Consider the following 24,139-nt stretch of genomic DNA (forward strand, 5'->3'; position numbering starts at 1 on the left):
GCTACTGCTTGGAACTCTTATCCCCCAGTAAGTGGCTCATAGTGGGGGGCACTACTCAATCAAAGAAGAGCAATCCCTCGTTGAAAGAACAACTTACACACTCCAGATGTGCTGGAACTAGAGAGATACAACCCAAGCCAACAAAATCTAGCTAGAATCTAGGTCTTCGTTAGATTCAGGGATTTTTGCGGGACAACATCCTTTCAAAGAGTAGACCACATGTTTATTGCAGAAAGTAGTAAAAAATGAACATGGGAAAATCAGCAATGCATTACTGAAATTAAGTGTCTGAGACTACAGTCAGTGCAGAACATTCAACAAGAAAATGAAACATGAAATTCTCCATCATTAACAAAAGTTCAGGGTTGGTATGATTTCTATGTTTTTGAAAGAAGTCTCCTATGTTCATCAACGCTGCATTTATTTAACAAAAATTACAGTATAAACAGTTGTATTGTGAAATATTACAATTTTAATGTAACTTATTAATGTGATGGCAAGGCTGAACTTTCAACAGCAATTACTCCAGTCTTCAGTGTCACATCAATGTTGAAAATAGTTGTGCTTCTTAATTATTTCCCAGGATTCTTTAATGAATAGAAAGAAGAAAAAAAAACTGCATTTAATAAAAATAAAAATATTTTGTAACATTATATGGTTTCACTGTAACTTTTGATGACAAACCCCCCCCCCCAAAAATAAACCTGACCGCAAACTTTTGAATGGTGGCACATGTCCAAAAATATACATGGGGGGATTATTTTACATTACAATTTATATCATGAAGAAGAATTCATGGAAATATTGGGAGATAACATGTTATAATGAATCGTGCACAATAAGAAACAAAGCAAAATAATTATATCATGAAGAAGAATTCATGGAAATATTGGGAGATAACATGTTATAATGAATCGTGCACAATAAGAAACAAAGCAAAATAATTGTTTATGATGTGCACACATTATGATTGAACTATTTGTATTTGTGTATGCGAAGTGTGAAATGTCATTTTCACATGTCATTTTGTTGTTATGTAAAGAGCTACTTACTAGAGTCTTCAGCAGAAAATATCTGAGATGGAGCTGGAATAAAAGACAGAAGAAAAAAAACTGTTAATATATTATGTAATATTAAAAAAAATCTGTAAAGATTCAGCATGGGCCTGTTTATCAGTACGAGTGTCTAACCAGGTCTATTACAAAACATTGTGAGTTGGGGGAATTCCATTACAAACTATATAATGAATGACTTGCACTGTCAAATACATTAATATAAACTCGCCTACTTGGTGTGAAACATTTGAGTTTATGTTAAAAAGCTTTCCAAGGCATAATGTGTTTATAATATGTTTGTTTTAATGGTATTCTACTCTAAAACCTCAGAGGTTTTATTGTATTGTAGATGTTGTAGGAAATCGGAGAAACCAATTAGGAATAAATCAATACATTCTCTGGTTCCCCTCAACTGGGAGATATCTACATCCATATTCATTCATAATATGGCAGAATTTTTTAGCATTTTGACTCAGACTGGAAAATGGTCATATTTCAAAATTCTACATAGCTTCCACTGGAGAAACATGCCAAAAACAGTTCTTAGACACAAGCATGATGTTCCATGATATCTGCATTCTGCACAGCGATTGAGGACGCTGTCAAAATCAACGTCTTGACAAGGTGTAGACAGTTGACAATGAGGTGTCTTCTGAAGGCACATGCTTCTCACTCAAAAATATTGTGATTCTGTAGGCATGGGCATAATTGTGAGACACTAGTAGTGATGATAGCTTAAGTCAAGACACAAGGCCCTGTCTCTGCCACATAGGTGCTTTGGTCCAACTCTGCTTGAGAAATGATTACAGAAGTGGTCTCTATAGATGAAAAGCAGGGGGACACATCAAACCAGTAATCTGTCATGTAGAAACAGCGGAAATTGTGAAGCTGGAGGCAGTGATGGAAAGAGGAGAGCTGTGACATGGGGGGAATTGGTTGCAAAGGAGGAAGTGGGAAATGAGAGAAAGAAAAAAGCATTATTATAAAAAGTCCCCAGTCATCCCTGACTTTAATTTTGATGATATAAAAAATATATAAAAACATACCAGGAACTGAAAGTATTAGTAATCAAAAGCTAAAGCGGCATATGCTGAATAAGCTAACCTGTGGCTAACCTAAATGTAGTGCTCCATTTACTTTTATTCTTATACAAGTAGGTAGAGGAGGTAGGCAAGCATTTTAAGATTGAACTTTGGTGAACTTTAACCTCAAAGTTTGGACATATTAGACTTTATAATTTTTAAAAGGTGTATTCTTAAATGCTTAAAATCAGTTGTAGACACAATTTGTGCCTACATATGAACATCTTTAAAGAAAACCAAAAAATAATAATACTAAAAAACAAGTAGGTGTGTTTTAATTTAAACTTTTAATTGGTAGTGTATATGATGGTTTAAGTGCAGCCTAATGCAGCTTTAAGCTGTACACATTCAAGGTCTGACATTAGTTGAATTTAATAAAACAGAAGGACCAAGATGATTTAGTGGAAGAGAGAACCAAGAAAAAGAGAGGGAGCCACATGTACCAAAGGCATTTACAAAACCACAACAAGGCATTTACAAAACCACAACAAGGCAAACACACACATCTGTTTCTGCCCTGAATAAGAATGGGATGTAATACATTCTGTCACAGTTTAAACCAAAGTTTGTTTTAGATTCAGGGATCAAGTAGACCCAGAAGAGCTAAGTTTGATGTTCACCAAATGTACAATTTAATAAACATCTACAGGACAAATACTTTCTATATTTCAACTGATCAAATACAAACCCCTTAATACTAAATTGGGGTTATTAAAGCAAAAAAGGAGCCAGATCAAATTAACAAACACTGATTATTATTTTATTTTATTTTTTTCACTTAAATGTATATGCTAATAATATCTTTTTTTGTTGTTGTTGTTAATTTTACACACATGCAGCCACATACTTCATTACCTAAAGACCACAAAAACGGTTAAGTGGCATTTTCCTGCTGAATCACATTCAGAGGTCATGGTACCACTGAAACTTCAAAGGAGAAAAACTTCAAAACCTATTTCTACCTGCAGAATTTTGATTGGATCAATCACCTCAATGTCACAGTTCAACAAAAGCACTCAAATACATAACTTCAGGGTGAATAAACGCCACAAAGCAGATCAACTCATCCAACTCAAGCTGGAATTTCAGACTTTAGCCCTATTCGCACTGGATTAGTATTATCACAGGATCGGTGTTCGGCGAAATATGGTAGGTTATTTGCGGGGGAATTTTTACTTTACAAATGACAGACATGGCCAATTCGCACAGGATTAACATCACAGACAACCTCCGCAATTATTACAAATCACTAGACGTCACCAGGTAATACTTATCCCGTGCGAATAGGGCTTTTCTTTAACAACAATCAGAAACAAAACAATAAAAACTTAAAGGCTGACTAAAGCCCTATTCGCACGGGATTAGTATTACCTAGGGACCTCCGGTAATTTGTAATAATCGCAGAGGTCGTCTATGATTTTTATCCCGTGCGAATCTGCCATGTCTGTAAAAATTCCCCCGAAAATTACCTACCGTATTTCGGCCAACACAGGGGTCCTCTGATAATACCAGAGAATAAAAACTCCAATAAAAACTATGAAGTGCTGCAAAAGAGAAAACAAACTACAGTAAAGACGTGATCCAGAAGCTCAACTCGGACCGTTGTCATGGAAACGTCAAATTAAGTATTTTGGCGCAACATGGAAGCTCTTTTGGAAAGTTTGGACGCTTTTTGTGGTAGTGTAATTTAGTAGTCTGTATCGTGGAGCATTTATTTGTCTCACACAGCCTCTAAAGACGTCCATCCTGTAAGTATCTCAAGAAATCAAAGTGTGAAAGAGTAAAAATTATATAAAATGAAATAAACCAAATAAAATGAATAGAAAAACAAGCCTATCGCGACGTTTCGGTATTTATAATACCTTTTTCAGGCAGGCTTGTTGTAAATATGGACAAAGAATAAAAGAAAAAGATGATATATTATATATTTTTATACAATAATATCATATTCTATAATATATATCATATATTTCTCTAATAAATTGGTTTTAAATAAGTTCTTTTTTTGAATTGCAATACTGCAGCGCGATCTTCGTTTCAGCACGTTCAGCTAGTGAAGTGTGAATGGGTGGGCGCACGCTGTAAAGTCCGTAAACTCGAGGGAATTACGAACATTTATTTGCCTGTGTGAATGAGCCACCAAAAACACAGACGTCAGGGGGTAATTTCTTAATTACAGAGGTCCAGGGGTAATACTAATCCCGTGCGAATAGGGCTAAAGACTTCAATTTTAAGAACTATGTGCTTTTACAAACTGAGAGACAAGTTGAAATGTAGTACAAAAAGCAAAGTGCTAACGAAAAGGACAGTGTATTAAAAAAAAAAAATGCAGTTCATGGTCTACAATATTTTAATAAGCATATACAAACTAATCCCTAGAATACAGGAACCATCCATGCGAATAGAATCCTAGTATCAGTTAATTACCCAGAGTGCATAAGCAGAACACCATCAATCCCATGACTCCAGTAGGAGCTGCAGTTCTGAGCCTCTAATAGATAGAATTTGTGACAAGTGGAGCTGCCAACGTTGGTGAATTGATGCATCTCTAAAATGTACTCTTTTGACAGCAAACCAAACATTCAGATGTAAGAATGTGCCAAAGCTACATATTCTAAAAAAAATCAATTAAATCAGGCACTGGCTGATGTGAAAAACAGCAAGATGTGAAAGATCATACATTACATTAAATATCCATAATGTGTTGATTCGTCTGGCAAGCCAGCTAAAACAGGAAAATGAAAATGCTTTCCTCATTATCATTCACGATCACCTTGGTAAAACAATCAACCCACTTCCTAAAAACACAATGATGAACATCTGTTACTAAAGGCCTTTTACAAATTAATAAAACAAATAAATCAAATTATAGTGCCCTTATGCACAACACACACACAGAACACCTTATTACATTAATTAATCTCCATGTATGAGTTTAATAAATGCTGTGTGTCCTACAAAAGGCGACATGCACAATCAAACAACGAGAGACACTTTAGAGTAAACATGCGAGTATTCATTTTTAGTTTAAAATGGCAAAGATTATTAAAGCTCAGTCGTAAACTCTATACAAAGGTTACATTCCTGTAATTCCCTCAATGGCAAACTTCAATCTTAAGAATAGCATGACCTGGGCATGAATATTCTTATGAAATCTGGTTAAAAGTGATTAGCACATAGGCTACATTTCAGTCAACAAAACCACACAGATAATGAATCAACCCCATCTGATTGAACTTCATCACAAATTTTACATCTTCCACAAAACTAAATTCCAGTCTAAAGTTTCTCAGGAGACTTTTAACATTGGCACTGTAACAAATTACAGCACTGCACCAAAATATATAATGGTGCACCAAATACAACGACTGTAAAATGACTATTACGGCCAGGGCATTGTTTTGCAACGTGCAGCAGCTGCTCACATTCAAAGTATAAAGAGCATTTTGAGTGCCACAAAGGACAATGCAGTCCAAAATGCATCTTTAATGCACATTGAAAACACTGAAGGAACTAGGTGAGTTATTCAAGTAAACAGTCGGTTTTGTAAGTAAATGTAAAAAGTGGGACACATAAATTACATTAGTTACATCTGTAGCCTAATGTAACTAATGTCTAACAGAGTTGCCACTGTTTATGAATTCATTAATACAGATCATTAATAAATGTTAAATCATTTTTAACAGTATTAACAAGATGCAATAATTAATAAATTAAATATGTCTGGTATTTGTATCAACTACCGAAAAGGTGTTAGTGACAACTCTAGTTGGGAGCAATGATGATGGTCCATCATTGATCACGTCATCATGGATCTTTGAAACTATGTAATTGGAAAACTGTCTCTAATGGTTGATATTCCTTTATGTCCAAGTTTACTTTTATTAGTAGTAACACTATTTTTATCAGTAGATTCCGGAAAAAGAGTGGTAATGGAAGCCTTAACAGCATCTAAAAAACATTTTTAAAGTAATGCCAGACTGATGTGTTATTAAAAAAAAAGCCTGTTTCTTTTAGATCTGAAATGTGCCACTGCCACAGCTTGGCTCCAAAATGCATCACCACGACCAATTTATAACTGGCCAACAGCCACTGAAGCTCTCATAGGATAAATACTTATGTTCGATACTTTATAATTTCCTCTACTGTATATTCAATGCATTTGATACTTAAAGTATTTGTAATTGATGACATAACCCCATTATTTTTGTGAAAATCAATAAAAGAAGCTGTTTTCAAAAAGCAAAGCTAATACAAAAAATATCAAAGTATGTGAAAGCTTGTGAGATAATAGTAATTCTCTGAATCCATTTCCTTAGTGACTGACAGGTTCTTTTCTGCCAAAGTTAACATCCCACCTTGACCTAAACAGCTCACATGATGATTACAGAGCAAAAGACCTGTCAATATTGCTTTAAAAACAGTCAGGAAGAGAGCATAGAGAGGGCACTGGAAATGATTTAGAATGTTTCCACACCTGAAAGTGTTCTCAATCTCAGGATTCCAATAACAGTGATATTTAATACTAGAGATGTTGACGTATGTCGTATTTGAAGTGGACTAGACTATGAAAGGCAGGGAGAAACTGCCCTCAGGTTGTGGTCGAATGGTATTAATTTCATCACATAATCCAAGACAAATCAAAGCAAGTCCAAGGATCTATTCAATTTTTGTGGCTAAATGAAAAGCATACTTGTTATCAAGACCACATTTAGGGGTATACTTAACTGATTCTAAATCAGCACCAAAAATTTACCAAAAAGGAAAATTTAAAGACTTGACTAAAAAACAAAGGCAAAAAAATATATATATATATTAAAAAAAATAAGCTTCTCTGACTGAACTTGAACTGAATAAATATTAAGCTATGATGAATGACTATGCTGACAGATCTTCCCCACAAAATCTCTCCACATGAAAACTAATTAGAAAATGCATGATTTCAAAGTGCATTCATTTATACAATACTTGCAATTGTAAATATGACCTTTAAAATCATGGCCATTGTAGCTTAAAAGTTTGTGTAAAAAATGTGTTGAATCAAATAAAATATTTCTTTCAAAAGCTATTTGTAATGTCTATTTGATGCTTTTCTCATTTAACACAATAGTGACTTTAAATGATGTTTTGGGGGTAATTTCTCAGTCAGTTTTGATGTATGATTAAATTGTGAATAATTAGATTAAGCAGAGCATCATGTAATTATTTCGCTTGACATATTAATATACACACACACATACTTTTTTTTACAAAACAGCTGGTTCTGGATGCTGATTTAGATGTCATTGACTAGATCACATTAAGTAAGTTTGTTGAATGTCATCATTTTTCAAGGGCATGCTGCATTCTGAAAATATTCATGGCTAAAATACATTGGTAGAAAAAAAGCTCAGCAATTTAGCATGGCCTCACATACCTTGTGCTTAAAGGGATAGGTCACCCAAAATTAAAATTCTCATTATAATTTACTAACCCTCATGTCATTCAAAACATAAAAAAAAGTATTTTAAGAACACAAACAAAAATATTTTGTGAAATGTCTCAATGTTATTTTTTGCTCATACAATTGAAGGCAATGGTGATCAAAATGTTTTGGTAACTAACATTCTACAAAATATCTTCTTTTGTGTTCCACAGGAGAAAGTAAGTCACATAGGGTTGAAACGACATGAGGGTGATGGTTCGCTTGGCAACGATGGCAAACATGGTGATGGCAACGAGATGGTTCACTTTCGAACAGAAGTACCTGCTGACTGAAACTTCACTGATTGAAGGGCTTGACGATCTTGATGGAAGCTCAATTACCCCCTCCATCTCTTCACTCTTTACCTTCAGCAGTGCAGAAACCAGAGGCTGGGGGGTGTTCTGGATGCTGTTGTGTGCACCTGTTGCAAAGACATGGAAGAAATAAATATAAATATTTATCAGTTATGTACACACCACTAGAAAAAAATTATGTGTAAAAACTTTGTGAAACCCTTTGATAATAATTTATTGGGACAACCATAAGCTTGTTTTTTGCTAACTTTTATTAAATCAATATTTGTCAAGTAGATGTAGTCAGGGTTCAAAATTCCTCAAGGGCCAATTGTGATTAAAAATTGGTCTTGGTTACTCGTCATTTGAGTCACATCAAAAGTCACACTAACAAAAAAAAGAAAAAAAGAAAGACAAGACAGTGGATGTATCGATACACACCCTATATAATGTGTTTTTTTGGTAAACACAGTTTCATCTTTTTGGAAAATTATGAAAAACGTATTGTTTTTGTAATAATCAACACACCTAAGAAATCTATTTTTATACACAGTCTTTACTAGAGAACTGACAATTCCAAAATCCATTGAAACTAATTCGATTGTGCTGAAACTGACTGATAAAGAGATAACCATTGCAGACTGCCAAGTCATATATTTCTACACTGCTAACTGCTTATTGACTCTGAAGTCCATCTATAGAGCCATCAATGCTTTGGTGATAACAGCATGAGGCTGGCACCTTATCATCAGAGTAGGCGATGGGGTCTACAGGCTCTTGTTTACTGCAATTGCCAAGGTGCCTCACAAAAGTTTCAAACAGTGTTTGTGTGTGTGGGTGTGTGTGTGTGTGTGTGTGTGTGTGTGTGTGTGTGTGTGAATGAAATGGTCTGTAAATAGTAACACTGTCAGTACAGTGGTTGCAGATTTGAGATGTTTATGCATTTTCTTTATTTCTGCATACATTTAATCATAATTCATGTTCTAAAACTAGATAAAGATAGTCTTATCAAACAAATAACACACAAAATTGCATATTTTCGCTTGTTAATAAAGTAAAATGGTCCAAGATTCAATGTCTTTGCTGGAAAAAGTATGTGAACCTTCGCCTTGGGAGCAGCAATAAAGCAAGCAAATGATTCCATAAACTTTGGATAGGTCGTGCACATCAGATTGGAGCAATTTTGGTCCATTCCTCAATACAACACTGCTTCTTCTCAGTGATGTTGTGATTCCTGTGTCAGTTCACAGACTGATGCCTTAACATGTCCCTGTAAAACTTTTTGGTACAATGCAGAATTTATAGTTCCAGCAATGTTGGCAAGCCATTGTGATCCAGAAACTGCAAAGCAGCCGCTAATTACACTGTCACCACCTTTCACATCTGACATAAAACTCCTTATTGACTGCAAGTTTTGCCAAATGTAACACTTCTCATTTAAACCAAAAAGACCCATTTACAGTACACAAAACATTTATCCAACAGTTATCTGCTGCCTCCGTGTAGTCTTTGGAAGCTTTTAGATCAGGGTTTCTCAAACTCGGTCCTGGAGGGCCACTGTCCTGCACAGTTTAGCTCCAACCCTGATCAAACACACCTGAGCAAGCTAATCAATGTCTTCAGGATCAGAAACTCACAGCTAGGTGTGTTTGATCAGGGTTGGAGCTAAACTGTGCAGGACAGTGGCCCTCCAGGACCGAGTTTGAGAAACCCTGCTTTAGATGGTCAATATTGTCTTCCTCCTCTTTATCCTGCCATGTACACTATTCTTCCTTTATGGCGTACTCACAGCTTCATAAATACATCTGATATTGGTGTCATTTAAACAGCCTACTCCAATTACTTATTTAAATTACCTGATAGTACTAGAGGTTCACATACTTTCTCTAACAAAGATATTGACATCTGAATCATTTTGGCCAATAAATAAATAGAAAGATTGGTGTATTCTTTGTTTAGTTGGATTCTGAAAGTAGGTTACATTTCCCTGGGTCACTATAGTAGCAGCAACCCTTTCCAACACAGTGTCAACATTAATTTAATTATAAATTAAATACCAATTAAATATCAATCGAGTATTCAAATTGCGATTATATGCGATATCCTTAGCCGGGTTTTAAGTAGCCAAAATGTCATATTTTCTAATTAATTTGCTGATCATTATATCATCAATCATTCAAGATAAGCAAATAAGCATATTCTCAAAAAAAAAAGAGGCTTAAGTTACATCTTTAAACACAATCTGAAAAGAAACTGAGATGGGACCTTTGGAGTCGGTCTCTTCTTTTGACTTCCCCTCTTCTTGTTTGATCTGTGTTCTCTTGGACTCCAGACGACCTCTGACCTGGGCAATCAAACGGGAAAAATCGCTATTGTGCTGCTTCCCTAAGAAAAAGAATTAAAAGGCAGAAGTACAGTGTTAAGTACTAATTTCAACTGTACTTTATCAATAAGTATAAGAAATTAAGGAATTAGTAAATTTTGTATCAAATTCTGAATCTTGAAAAAGAAGCATTCTATATCCTAATGAATACTTCAGGAGGCAAAGCATAATAGATTTTTTTATTACATTTTTTGCAATAATGTGCACTGGTGAATAAGATCAGGAACGTGTATTAAAGTAAATAATGTGAATATTTTATGCTGACTTGTTTATTTAACATTTAACCTGGAATATTCCTTTAAATAATAATAAATTATTACATAATGTTGCCATGGAAAAAAAACACAGTAACTTTGAAAGCGCTGGCATAACAAGGCAGACCATGATGAATGTAGTGGTGAAAACCAACATAAGCAGATGAAATGTCATGTGGCCTGGTTTTAAAATCACATAGGCCAAAAGGCCCAAGAGGAGATCGGCTGAAATAATGACGACTGAACACCTGCAAGATAAAAGATCTAGAGATATCCAGCACAGCTCACTATCACAGAAGCAAATTGCTTTCAAACAACAGCAGACCCTGACATGCATCTGTGTCTGATTTTAATACAGCATATAAATCCTGTTTCTATTCCTGGTATATGTGATATAACTGAATAGGTCTAAGGGTTAAATTGATCATATTTGCATTCTATCCTCAGCACACACACACACACACGTATAAGGTTGCCATTTGCACGGCTCAACGCTAAGGATTTTTTCTAAAGTTGGGAGTTTTCACCTCTTTTTCAACCCTCCTTTAAATGAACAGAGCTTTTCAGGTAGGTCTAATAGTAGGTTTCAGGTAGGTGTAACCCCTCTCACCGGGTCCTTCACACCCCGCTCCGTGCGGGTCTCGAACCCGGGTCTCCGGCATGAGAGTCAGGCGCTCTAACAAGGAGGCTAAAGACTGCAGCCTCTAGCATCTGTCGCTAGAGCGTCTATTGAGATCAGAGGAGTGAGGTTTACTCGCACAGCAACTACTAGCTGGCCTCCGTTACATAGGCAACAGAAATTAAATGATCAATAATCAGTATGTAATTAAATGTAAAATAACACCGCATAGTCTTTACTGTATAAATTAAATATAGATTAATCCTTAAAGTTACAAAAGTTATTCAGTCAAGGGCAGTGAGTGATTTTTTTCTTTGTCCTTTGTCTTTTGATTGACATTAAAAACAGACAACAGCAAGAATATTAGGCTGCTGTCACTTTAAGAGCGAATGCACGGATCGAATATAGTGTTACAAATGCGTGTTAGACTGTTTATGATCACTTTAGACATAACCAACTGTGTTTACGAGGATACTCGCCAAAATGGTCATTTTTACAATTTTGTGTGAATTTGTCCATTCAAAATGCAACACGCAAAAGGGAACTCCGTTCAGTACTCGTGGGCTGTCTGAGATTCAACTTGCTGGGCACGCGTCCCAGATGTGTGCGCACAAAACTTCTCAAACAGCGCGAGTACAAAACTGAGTTCTCTTTCGCTTGAATATTTAAACTGCCAAAGCTTAAAAACACATGCAAATGATAAGTATCAGTATAGTTTTATTTAATGCCTGGTCAGCATCTGTGGCTATCTTGGCAAAAACTGAATTACAAAAAAACAAGAGATACATATATACAATAAAAATAAAAACCAAGCAAACAGAAAAAAATACAGAAATTCATATTATACAAGATTTTTATCATTAACATATCATAAAAGTTCTACAACTTTTTCTGGTAAAATCTAAGTCCTTAAGTGAGTTTACTTCATAAAAATGCCTTCTACATGCATTAAAAGCGGGACAGTCCAATAAAATGTTTAGTGGAAAGGGGGGTCTTGCAAAAAAACATATATAAAGTTGGGTCTTCGCCTTTAAGCAAAAATGCATGTGAAAGGATGTATTTTTACATACAACAAATTTGACCAGCAGGGGCCTGTTAGACTCGAGGCTCAATTTTTAGACATTAAAACTGAAAAATTAGCAAAACTACTTAGTGATATCTATTACTTGAGTAATTTTACCTCAATCACACTGATGTTACTTCCCTGAAAACACTAGAACGCATGGCCTCTAATCTCAATTGAACATGGTGTGCATTAGTCATGGGCTTTGTGGCAAGGTAGCCTGACATCCGTTCTAATAATTACTGCAAAAGCTGAAAGTCCATTTTGGCAGTTCCATTAGAAACCCTATTTAGTGCAATTTTTCACAAACTACTGCTGGGTAATCACAGAATTTCTAAATAGGGAACTTTATCTCATGAATGATTTGTTGACTGTAGTCAACTGTTGGAGCAATTACTACCTTTTTATGTTGGCAAAGCTTCAGTAACAAAACACTACAGTGAGGAAATTAAGAAAAATTAACTTTTCAAACCGAAAACCATTATAGAATTTTTTTCTTCTTCTGAAAATCCCCAGAGAACCCATGGTGATACACTTTAGGAACAACAAACTGATATCATGCCTAAACAGCTCCATTTATTAATTCTTCAAAAATTTGTTTACTTTTTTTTTTTATAATTATAATTTCAGATCCGGAATCATTAAGTAGATTGATAAACGGAACAAGAAAATCTCAATTCCCAAATCTAATTTTGTTGTCTTGCATGTTTTAAATTGTTTTGAGCATTTGTGCATCCTGTATTTTTTATATAGGCTATAAGGTGCACATGCACAACTTTGTAGTATGCTGTACCATACTGTGTTGATTAACTGCTATTTCGCTGTTGCACTGCAATTTCCTTCACAGAATCAATAAAAGTATCTAACATCTAACATGCTGCACAGGATGCAGACCTTAATAAAAAAAAAAAAAGTTTTAACCCAAGCCATGCCACCAACCAGCTGCATCTGATTGTCTCTTCTTGCACAATTCTTTCTTACACTGAAGACACTCAGTAAACAAGGAAATCAGACCCTTCTTCCAGAGCCAACACCACTTTACACAGTGAAAACAGTCATATCAAACAGACAGTTCTTGAATTTATTCATTTTTGCTAGAGTCAATAAAGGCTATGGAGCTTCTAGAATAAAAACAAAACAAAACAAAAAAACCTGAAGTGACCTATGGATAGCTATCAAAGTCTACTTTCATAATTCTACAATGCTTTCAACCTGAAAAACAGAGGAATGGGAATGGTAACGGATAGCTTTCTTCTGCTATTTCAGATCTCATTCGATGCAAAAAAAAACAACACTTGACAGCAGATCTTGAATTCAACAAGTTTTCCTATTTGGTCATAGTCTACATTAAAGTATGAACATGTTGTGAACATCTTGAAACCATTACTAAGAAGTGGGTTTAGTGTTACGGTGTTTAAAGACATGCAATGTCTAAATATTCCTTTTCATACTCAAGTCACATTGCATCATACTCGGAACACTTAGAAAAGAAATCTGAGGCTTCTTCATGGAAGACTTAAGTTATTTACTATATGGAAAAAAGCAGAATCAAATCTGATAGTGGCCAGTCACCCGACAAGCTCTTGAGTTTAGTATCTTTGTGTATCTATATTATAACAAACACATAAAGATAAATTAAAAGGATTACAAATGTAATGACTAGCAGAACTCACATCTATAAACAATATTATACTGTACAGACTAAACTGAGAATCTGCATCAAAATCATTCAACAAAATAAACCTCTCCATGCAAACACGTGTGCCAAAATTCTAAACACATGTACAAGAAAACAGATCCTTTCTGACAGACATGCTGGAGATGGTTGGATTGAATATGGGTAAATAAAAGGTATAATGCTATATGTATGTTTCAAGAGAAAAAAAGAATATGGGTCCTCGTAAACACACATCCTAGGGGAAAAGACATTATTTATTCTCCAAAATTTAAAATAGGTTTCCCTATTCCCATAGTGTTTACACATTCAATTTTTCAGATACTGAATTTTCATCCTGCAAATGATCAAACTTTTCAAACATCTATGAAACAAAAAATGAATAAATGAAACAAAAAACTAATGATTGAATGAAACAAAAAAACTAATGATTGAAAGAATTAATGAAACAAAAAGCAAATGTATGTTTCATAGATATTCACGCTGTTGCTTAAAGGTGAACTTTTGTTTCATTATTTAAGATCAAACTGTATAGAAAAGCTAGATTTCTGGGTGTGTGTCTTATTCACCCCGCATCATTTCCTCGGTCATCGGACACTCCATGAGGCTGGTGAATCATCAAGCCCTTTTGATGATTAATCAAGAGTTTATCTCAGCATGGCTCTATTTATAGAACCCATCTGTGCTGCGCATCAATATTTCAACAACCTGTCTCAGACATCACAGTCTGGCTTCTCTAATCGCACAGTGGCTTTAGTCTTTTCCTGCTAGGTCAATTTTACACGATTACAATGTTTTCACACTTGGCGAAATTACACCAATCCACCTTAAATGGCTTTGTTTCTAATGTTGACCTCTGGGATAAGGTTGCTAGGGTAAGTGGCTTTTCATTATGGCAGAGACGCCACTAGGACTAACAGCTGTAAACTGTGCATGTCAAATAGAAACATGGGTTGGGTTTGAGCACTAGACTAAACCTTAAGAGTTGAAGTTAACAGAGGGCACAACATTAGGAAATGTGAAGACATATGTGAGAATAAACATCCATAAACAGAAACAATTAAAGGAACAGTTCCCAAAAAAATAAAAATAAAATGACAGACCCTTAACTCGTTGCAAACCTGTATGTCGTACTTTCTTCCATGGAACCCAAAAAAAGATTTTTACTGGGCACTTTTGTCATTAGTCCCCATACAAACGGAGGATTTCAAGCTAAAAAAATTATAAAAATAATAAAAAATCATCCAAAATGCCATAAAACAGTCCAAATAAGACTTGTGCACTATGTTTAAAGTCTTCTGGAGTCATATACGATAGCTTTGTGTGAGGAACAGACATTGTTTTTCAATGATAATCATCTCCATTATTAGGCTGTTAACTTCTACAACTGGAACGAGTTTTTAGCCTAATTGTGAATGAATCTTTCAGATCAGTTTTGTGAAGCAGATAAACCAATTGAATGAAAAGATTAGACTTAAAATAAAACTCATTCACAAAATGATGGACGGGATAAAAGTAAGCCCTCTCAGCAAAAGTTCATTAAACAGTGGACAGTATCTTTAAAGCTTGGAGCCCATTGTCTGATTTTTTGGGTGTAAGCATTCTAAGCTAGGTCTCTAAAGCAGATTGGAACATTTAATGAGGTAAGATCGATCTTGGGACCCTGTTGGTATTGTCGTATTGATCACCACCTTCTCCAACTCCTCAAGGGATCTTTCTACCTTCCCCTCTCTCTCCCTCATACACACACTCAAGCTGCTTAGTGAAGTCACAAAAGGCAAAGGTTTCTGGAAAACATTTTGGCTGAGAACTACTGAGTGTAACTGAAGTGAGATTATTCATATCGAAATTATCAGGAGAGAAACTTAAAATGAAAGTGTGCAACTCCATTCAAGATGTAGCTAAATCTGATTTCAGTTTATAAATCTGCACAGTTCTGCATAGAGTCCAAAACTGCACTTGAACAACAAGATCTGATATACGAGGTGGAAACGGAAATTGCAAATGCCCTTGCAGAGCACACCGATGATACATGGCATTACATTGAAGCAGCAAATCTGAAAATAAATATTTGATTATGATCGTAGCTGTTCCATCAATCTGACAGCCATTTTCTCCCCAGAAACTCACTGTAGCATAGACACTAAAACTTCTTTACCATAATTAAACAATATTCTTATATTGCAAATGATTTTGATTTCTTTCAGTCCTGACTTTCTGGGTCAGTTAAAGAATAAAAATGAAAATCTAACCATTGCTGATGTAAGTGCTATGAGTGATTCAAATGTGCAATTGTGCATTTTTTGCATTAAAACAAGAATAAGAATTTTTTTATGACCAAAATAACTTGATGGCAGAACTCAACTACACAGACAGCCTGCCTCCTCATCACAAAGACTTAGTGTACACTTTACACATTATGTAATATCAAGAATGGCTCAAACACTGTAAAAAATATTGTGCTGGAACCACAGCAAAAAACATATGCAAAAATCCTTAGCTGATAATTAGCCGCAAAAATACAAAGTGCATATTCTCAGTCAACCTTGAGATAGGGGAAAGTAGTCCATGTTATTCTGTTCATATATCAAACAGACATTTTTATTTTATAATGCAGAGGACAAGCAGGAGAATGAATCTGACCCTGTTGTGACATCACTCAAACGTAATTTTTTAACAGTGCAAGGACAGCGCATCCTCTAAACTGACAAGAGCAACCGTATCATTCGTTATTTAGTGTCAGTTTCAGTGTCAGGACTTACGGTATATTGAGTGTAATTCCTCAATTTCTTCAGCTGTCTGATTCTTCGTAGTGACGATTACCTGTCAGACACAAAACATTGTGAGAAGAAAAAAAATCTAAACGCTATATATTCGATTTGACAGTGTGTATATATACATGTATATAACAAAAATTACAATTCATAGTAGTACATACAGGTTTTCGTTTACGGTCCAATTGATTCTTTAACCTCTCGTTGTTTTCAACTTCTCTGGCAATTTCTTCAGCTGTGGTCAAATGAAAAAGCAAACATTAACTATAAACTACAACCACATTTTCTGAAGAAGACTTAATGACTAACATATAAATCTATCCAAATACAAAAAAAAAAGATTCCCTTTAATACATATACAGCATCTACTTCTAGGTTTTCTTGCATTTATTAAAGCACACAGGAGGATTCTCATTTACAAATCATTCTTGATAACATAACCATCTGGTTTCACACAAACTGGTGGTATCCAAAGCAATTTGAGTAGTGTAATTTATCAATTCAATCCGCTATTGTATATGACAAAACAGAACTCCAGGTAAAAAAAAAGCACTCAAACAAGACCAGCTTTTAAACAGAAACCATGGTAACATCAGGTGAATAAAATAAAAATAGAAGCTTTCCAATGAAACCTTTGACAGCTCAATGAAAAGAGATAAATTCCGCTCTGAAAGGGTCAGTGAGAAGCGAAGCAGTAACTCAAAGAAAACTTGAGGGATGAAACTACTGTATTTTTCCACCAGCCCTGTCATCTTTCTCCCAGGGTCCCCCACAGGGTGACTAACTCCAGCATTTAAATTATATTCTACCGCCTACAATCGCTGGACAGAGTGAAACTGTACCAGCTAAACTCTCTTTTACCAGCAATACAGGCTTGGCCACAGCATATAGTTGTCATTCATTGTCATGTTTGATGGAATTACATGTAAATTACAACAGTTACATGGAATCCCGACTATGTTTTTCAATGCCTCACCATCCATTCACTCATTTGGTTATTGATCTCTGATTTTATACCTGATTTGGGGTTGAGTGCATCACACTGTGCATTATAGATGTGGGTGAATTCCTGGTGGCGTCGAACGAGCTGATCTCTGCTGCCTTGAGTGGACAGGTGGCATTCTTTAAGCATCTTCTTGAGCTTTGGAACAGCAATCAAAGTGTACAACAGCTTAGGCATCCCCTTACGCCTCCTGCCACTGAAACATAAAAGCATACACAAGTCCCAGAGTCATTTTTAGAGTTTTTTTTTTTTTGTCAAATAGAATGAAAATTATACAAAAAAAGAAAAACAGTTGTCAAAACAAATTTACATAGACAATTAGAAAAAATAGCAGCAAGCAGCCATCACGGGGCCAAGCCCGTTTCAAAGGATCCATGAGTAAAAGTAAAAAAAAAATTCTATAGTTCTTTGAGGAACAGCTTCCAAGGTGAGAATAAACTTAAAATGAACAAAAACACATTTATTTCTAATCCAATAGGAAGAAAGATTAGTACAACGCTTGCCTGGATAATAAAGGAATCTAAATGACAAATTACACACAATTTTATAAAGTTGTTCTACATGGGACTCAAACCCTCAGGTGCCTGTCACTCATCTCATTGTGCCACTAGGAAGATGCGTGTTCACAGATATGCCAAAGTTCCATACTTCAAGTGAGAATCGACTCAAAACGAAGATATTGTATATAAATATGTTATATTTAATAAGATATGTCTCAGAAAATGTCTGGAACAAAAGCAACTTTAACACCAATTCTGGCCACAGTACTTCTTGCAGTCTGGGCATGTGCCACATGGGATTAGAACCCACGACCTGAAAGGTTTGCGGCATGTGGCTTAGTAAGTTACACCACTCTGACGCTGATTCACCAGGCTGCTGAGGAGAGCTTCCAGTGTGAGAATGGGCACATCAAAGCATTACTTAATATTTTAACCAGATTAGCATGCTAAGCTAATTTAATGCTAATGTAACTTATGGTTGACCTGATAGCTGAAGAGCCAAAATAGAAAGAATGGCAACTGGTTAGCATGCTAAGCTAACTGGAATAAGACAACAAACACAGGCAAGGTCACATTCGGAGACGGTAGCGAATATAACAATTTCTGTGCAGCTCAGTCGAAAGATCATCTGAGCCGATTTTGGACAACATTTTCATATTGATTGTTTAAAGTTTGACCGAGATACAGCCTCTGAACCAATTTTGGGTAGACTTGTTAAGTTCACGACATCATAACTTTTGAACAAAGATTATTAATAATAGAAACATCTGTTCAGACATTTCTGTGCAGCTCAGTTCAAAGATCATCTGGTCAGATTTTGGGCAAAATTTGGAGAAGGAGCATCGAAAAAAACTGAATACTGTGCTTTTCAAAATGGCCACTACTGTAATGGATGGAGTCTTAATGTAAAATGTTGAATGGGATCAGCATGAAGAGAAGAATCGGGTGAACTAAATGTAATTTTTCTAGAACAAAGGGTTCAAAAGAGCTATAGAGTTGGTCTTAGAAACTCCAAAATTGGTCAGATTACTATTCATGATTATCACTACAAGTGTGCCAGATTTCATCATTTTACTATGTTCCGTTGATAGGGCAGCCATAGACTTCCATTCGGGAAGAAGAAGAAGAATAGTGAAGAAAACTAACAGATACAATAGGGGCTACAGCCCTTTTGGGGCTTGGCCCCTAAAAAGATAAAAGAAACCATTTCTTTAGAAACCATTCAAAGTGAAATTGCATTTATTATTAACAGTTTTCGAGAAAAGCAAAAAACTTGTCACATTAATATAAAATGAACCTCAAGTGTGTGTTACAGCTGTTTTTATCGATTTTACAACATGTAAAACAATTCAAATTAGATGGAGAGGGACTGTTCAGGTCATAGCATAAATTTTCAATTGGATTCAAGTATGCGTCTAGAATAACTATAAACCAATAACTTTATAGTTTTAAAGTGTAGTTTGTTCAACTGTCATGTGAGAAAGTAACTAACTCAAATTTCTGGCTGACTGAAACAAGGATTTGCATGCATTGGGCTTAATCCATTTGGGCCTTGATGCCAACAAACATTCCAGTTCCACCATCTGAAAAAGAAATCCCATAAACATGACACTGCCACCAAGGCAGATTAGGTGTTAACTGGTACTGGGTTGTATTTTTCACCAAACATAGTGCTTTGCTTTCAAGCCAAAGAACTTAATTCTTGTCAGAGCACAAAATTTACTACCAAAAAATTTCAGGATATGTCCCATGGCTTTTACATGATTTAATGCCAGTCTTTCTCAGAAATGTCTTTCTCCTAGGCACTGTCCCAGAGCTGAATCTCAAGTGGTGAAGAGGCTGTTGCTATCAGGACAGTTTCTCTGATGTCAGCCAAATAGCTCTACAACTCTGTCATTGTTTTGCTGGTCCTTTGGTCAATTCTCTGAAAAGTCATTGTCTGGTTGCTCAGTTTGTCAGCATGGCATGGCTATGGTAGTTGGCTGTATTGCTATTTACTTGTTAACTTGTCTTTCTAATCTTTATAGGGGTCATACATTATTTTATCTTTCCCTGACAGAGGAAATGTGTCAGATCTACAATGAAAGGAAGTGGCAAGTAGAATGTCCATGAAATACATAGAAACATTTTCTTTCAGGCTATTTTCTATCTTTTTCTTTCTTTCATTTTTCTTTTTATCAAATTGCTTTTAGTATACGTCCTTACCTGATAGGCTAATTTACAAGGTAGCATAAATTTGAATATGACTAACACAGTAACATTTCTTCATTTTCAATTATAAAATTGAAAATTGAAACACTCTGGGACAGTCCACCAAAAAATGAAAATCATTTTCTCATTCCAAACCTTTACGACTGATTTTCTTTGGTGGAAAACAAAATATATTGGGGGGATGAAAGTCAGTGGGGTCCAGTGTAGTTTGGACCCCAATGTTCTTCAAAATATCTTCTTTTGTGTTCCACAGAAGAAAGGAAATCACTAAGGTTTGAATTATTACTTAAACCTAATATTAAGTATTAGATATAAGTATCAGATCCAACACTATTACACAAAAATACAGACAGTTAAGCATGAAAAGGTGCAAATTTCATTCATCCCTGTAGCATTAGTATGTCAGGATGGGCTTAAGGCCACAGAAGTGCTGACACACACCCTCATTCATCACGTTACCCTCAAGGTGTCCAGTAAATGAAATCACTCTTTCTGTCAATCACACATGCACACCAAATGTCGGCCCTTCAGAATGTCCCTCAGGTGAAAAGGGGTGGGTAAGTAGAGGGGGAGGGATGGAGACAAGCTATAATCTATAGGGAATGTTATTTTATAAGGACTGAATCCATTCTTTAACCACAAGTACTCTTCAGCTACTTTTTAAGTGGCCATAATTTCCCCCCCACAGAACGAGGTTATCTTAAATTTAACCATCTACTCAAGAACAGTTTTTTCAGCAATCAGTTCATTTGTTAAACTTTATCCAACTAACTCAGACACATGCATAAGAGAAAAATTGTATAGGGTATCTGATTAGGTAGAAAAATAAACAGGTTTAAGAAAATTGAGCTTGATGGACAACTAGACAAACAATTTGTACAACAAAAGCACAATTTACTTGAAGAAAAGAGAATTACATTATGTAATACAGAAATAAGTTCTGCTCCACTTATTGGATAAATGGTGTTTAAAGATATTTGAAATGTTTTGCCATTTGCATCACTCTCCTTGTCCTCATTTCATCCTGGATTGGATTCTTTTTCGTTGGCAAAAATGAACAATATCTTTTTCTATTATGTCTGAAATGTCAGTTATTCATAATTAATTTGTTTTTTGTTGACCTACTGAACAAAAACTGACAATTCTGAATTTGAATAACAGCAGGTCAATTAGCAGCATCTAGTGATTCTCTAGAAAATCACAAAATGTGTCCTGCAGTCAAAGAAAGATAAGACCATTTTCTCCATCAAACTTCACATAGTGCTATTGCATTACAGGGCAAATATTCTCCTTACCTTCTCAATCCCTCTTTCTTATCGTCTCGGCTCAGACACATATCCAGATGTTTATTAATGTGCTGTTCGGGCACACACACCTCACAGACAGGACATTCCACTGCAACAAATTATTGAAGATTATTGCTTATTAGAAAAAGCAAAATTAGGCAAAGCACAAACACAAAGCCATTGCCATTTAAATATAAAAAGATCAGATGTGATTAAACGTTTTTTTCTTAGACAATAGACAAAAATTACAGTGTATTAGACTGAATAAAAACATATTTTTTAAATCCAATTATTATTTCTTCCTTTATTTAACCAGGAGAATCACATTGAGATATTCCTATCTCTTCTTCCAGAGAGACCTGGTCAAGACAGCAGCACATAAAGTTTCACACAAGAGAATCACAAAATGACATTACCACAATTTACACATTCAAGAACTAAATATATAGTAGCAAATCAAGAAAAACAATTACAAGTGTCCTTTATTTTTAACATTTAACTAATACGCATGTTTATACCAAACATACAATATAAATGCAATAAAATGGCATAAGTGGCATTAGTTACCTTTAGCCACCGGCTTAGTGCTTTGTGATGTGGAAGGAAAAGCTGATGTATCCATCTTCTCCTCTTTTACGATTGCTGTTTCCTCCACACTTTCTAGTTTGATGGTGCCTGGCTGTAGTAAGCACACCTCCACTGGTTCTGATTTGACTGGGGTCATGGTGGTCTTCTTTTGGAAAAAATGACTGAGGGTGCTTGCTTCCTTTTTGATGCCCTTCTGTCTTGCTGCTTTGCCTTTGATCATCATAGCTGGGGTTTGAGGTGAAATAGGGGGTGATTCCAAATTTGAGTGACACAACTTTTGCCTGGAGATGGAGAGTTACAAACAACATGTTCATAAAAGTGTGAATGCTGACAATGGTGTTGGAGTTTCTGGTTAACTCAGGGTTTTAATCATATATGAAACATTACTATATTTAAATTACATTTAGTCATGTTAACATAAGTTTATTAAATTGACACTTTAAATTATATATACTTTGACCATTCAAAAATAGTTAGCATTCTATAAACTGGAATTGTGCCATATACACTAGCTTTTTAAACGTTTTTGAAAAGTCTCTTATGCTCACTAAGGTTATTTATTTGATCAATAATATAGTACAAAAGAGTAATATTGTGAAATATTACAATTTAAAATAACAGTTTTCTATTTTAATATATTTTAAAATGTAAATTATTCCTGTGATGGCAAAGCTGAATTTTCAGCATCATTACTCCAGTCCTCAGTGTCACATGATCCTTCAGAAATTCTAATGATGATTTGGCGCTCAAGAAACATTTCTAATTACAGACGCTGAAAACGATTGTGCTGCTTAATAGTTTTGTGCAAATTGTGATACATTTTTTCATGACTCTTTGATGAACAAAGTTCAAAAGAAAAGCATTTGTATTTGAAATGGAAACAAAATAAAAGTCTTTACTGTTACTTTTGATGAATTTAATGCACACTTTACTGACCCCAAACTTTTGAGCGGTATTTGTATTCAAAGCAATTATAAACCACATTTTACGCCTAAGTGCTCTATCCCAGAATTACAGAGATAAAAGGATCTTCCACGTACTTTGGGTCATGAGGTATATGCAAGGCACATCCAATATCTAATATAAAAAATAAAAATAAAATATAAAAACACATTCTAAGACGATAAACTGGGCCAAGGACACAAAAAAAGCTGTTTGAGCATCCTTCATCTGAGACACTAAGGTGACAATTTGTCAGTAAAAGTGTTTTTGACAGCAATACTGTGCTTCTCTGTACTGTACAATGTGTAAGCCTTCGAATATATCCCCTTCCCCACTGAGGGAGAGTGAGAGACGAAATAGTGAAAAATAATTTGAGGGGACGACAGAAGGGCAGAAGGAGCGAGAAAGAGAAAAAGAGTACATAAAAGAAAGTGTGAGAGAGAGTGAATGCATGCAGGCAAGCACCTGTCGGTTTCGCAATTCCAGTGGAAATGTGGAAAGCCAACAAACACAGTGAGTGGCTGTGAGGCCATTACAGAGCCATAAAGTGGAGTCAATGAGGTGTGCAAACGCCACTTTCCATATTGAAACCTTTTATTTCTCTTTGTTTGACCGTTAGTCCACATATATGCACACAAAATTAAACGTTTAAGAAAAAGAAACAAGGTGTCCCAATTGGTATTAAAGTGGTTCTGACCATTTTTGGTATACATTAACATCTGAAGAGTGACATCAGTTTTCCTCCTTATATGTCAATGCTATTAGAAAAGACCTAACATCTCATCAAACCCACAAACAGACTAAAGCTAAAAATGGAAATAAAATCCGATCTTCACCCATTACCCTAAGGAAAAAAGGAGATATAAAGCCTCAATCCCCATCTTCCTGTTAAGCTAAAAATGAGATTTAATACATGTTCTGAAAGGTCCATTTACAGGATGGAACCG

At 35.3% G+C, this 24,139-nt stretch overlaps 1 protein-coding gene across 3 annotated transcripts in view; it reads right to left on the reverse strand.

The window, feature by feature from the left end:
• rad18 (RAD18 E3 ubiquitin protein ligase) overlaps nt 1-24,139 on the reverse strand; it is a 39,109-nt gene that overhangs the window by 6,034 nt on the left and 8,936 nt on the right. Inside the window, exons 5-13 of one of the 3 annotated variants that reach the window (XM_082137361.1) lie at nt 22,230-22,531; nt 21,672-21,771; nt 17,680-17,861; nt 16,827-16,897; nt 16,651-16,711; nt 10,160-10,279; nt 7,884-8,022; nt 1,053-1,085; nt 202-587 (exon numbers count right to left, since the gene is read on the reverse strand). In XM_082137361.1, coding sequence (XP_081993487.1) covers nt 1,061-1,085; nt 7,884-8,022; nt 10,160-10,279; nt 16,651-16,711; nt 16,827-16,897; nt 17,680-17,861; nt 21,672-21,771; nt 22,230-22,531 — 1,000 coding nt within the window. In that variant the 3' untranslated portion in view covers nt 202-587; nt 1,053-1,060. Of the gene's footprint in view, nt 1-201; nt 588-1,052; nt 1,086-4,431; nt 8,023-10,159; nt 10,280-16,650; nt 16,712-16,826; nt 16,898-17,679; nt 17,862-21,671; nt 21,772-22,229; nt 22,532-24,139 lie in introns of those variants that run through there. The other 2 variants (XM_082137362.1, XM_082137360.1) reach the window with 2 other exon arrangements.

The sequence above is a fragment of the Leuciscus leuciscus genome, assembly GCF_965113295.1.
Source record: "Leuciscus leuciscus genome assembly, chromosome: 14".
NCBI lineage: Eukaryota > Metazoa > Chordata > Actinopteri > Cypriniformes > Leuciscidae > Leuciscus > Leuciscus leuciscus.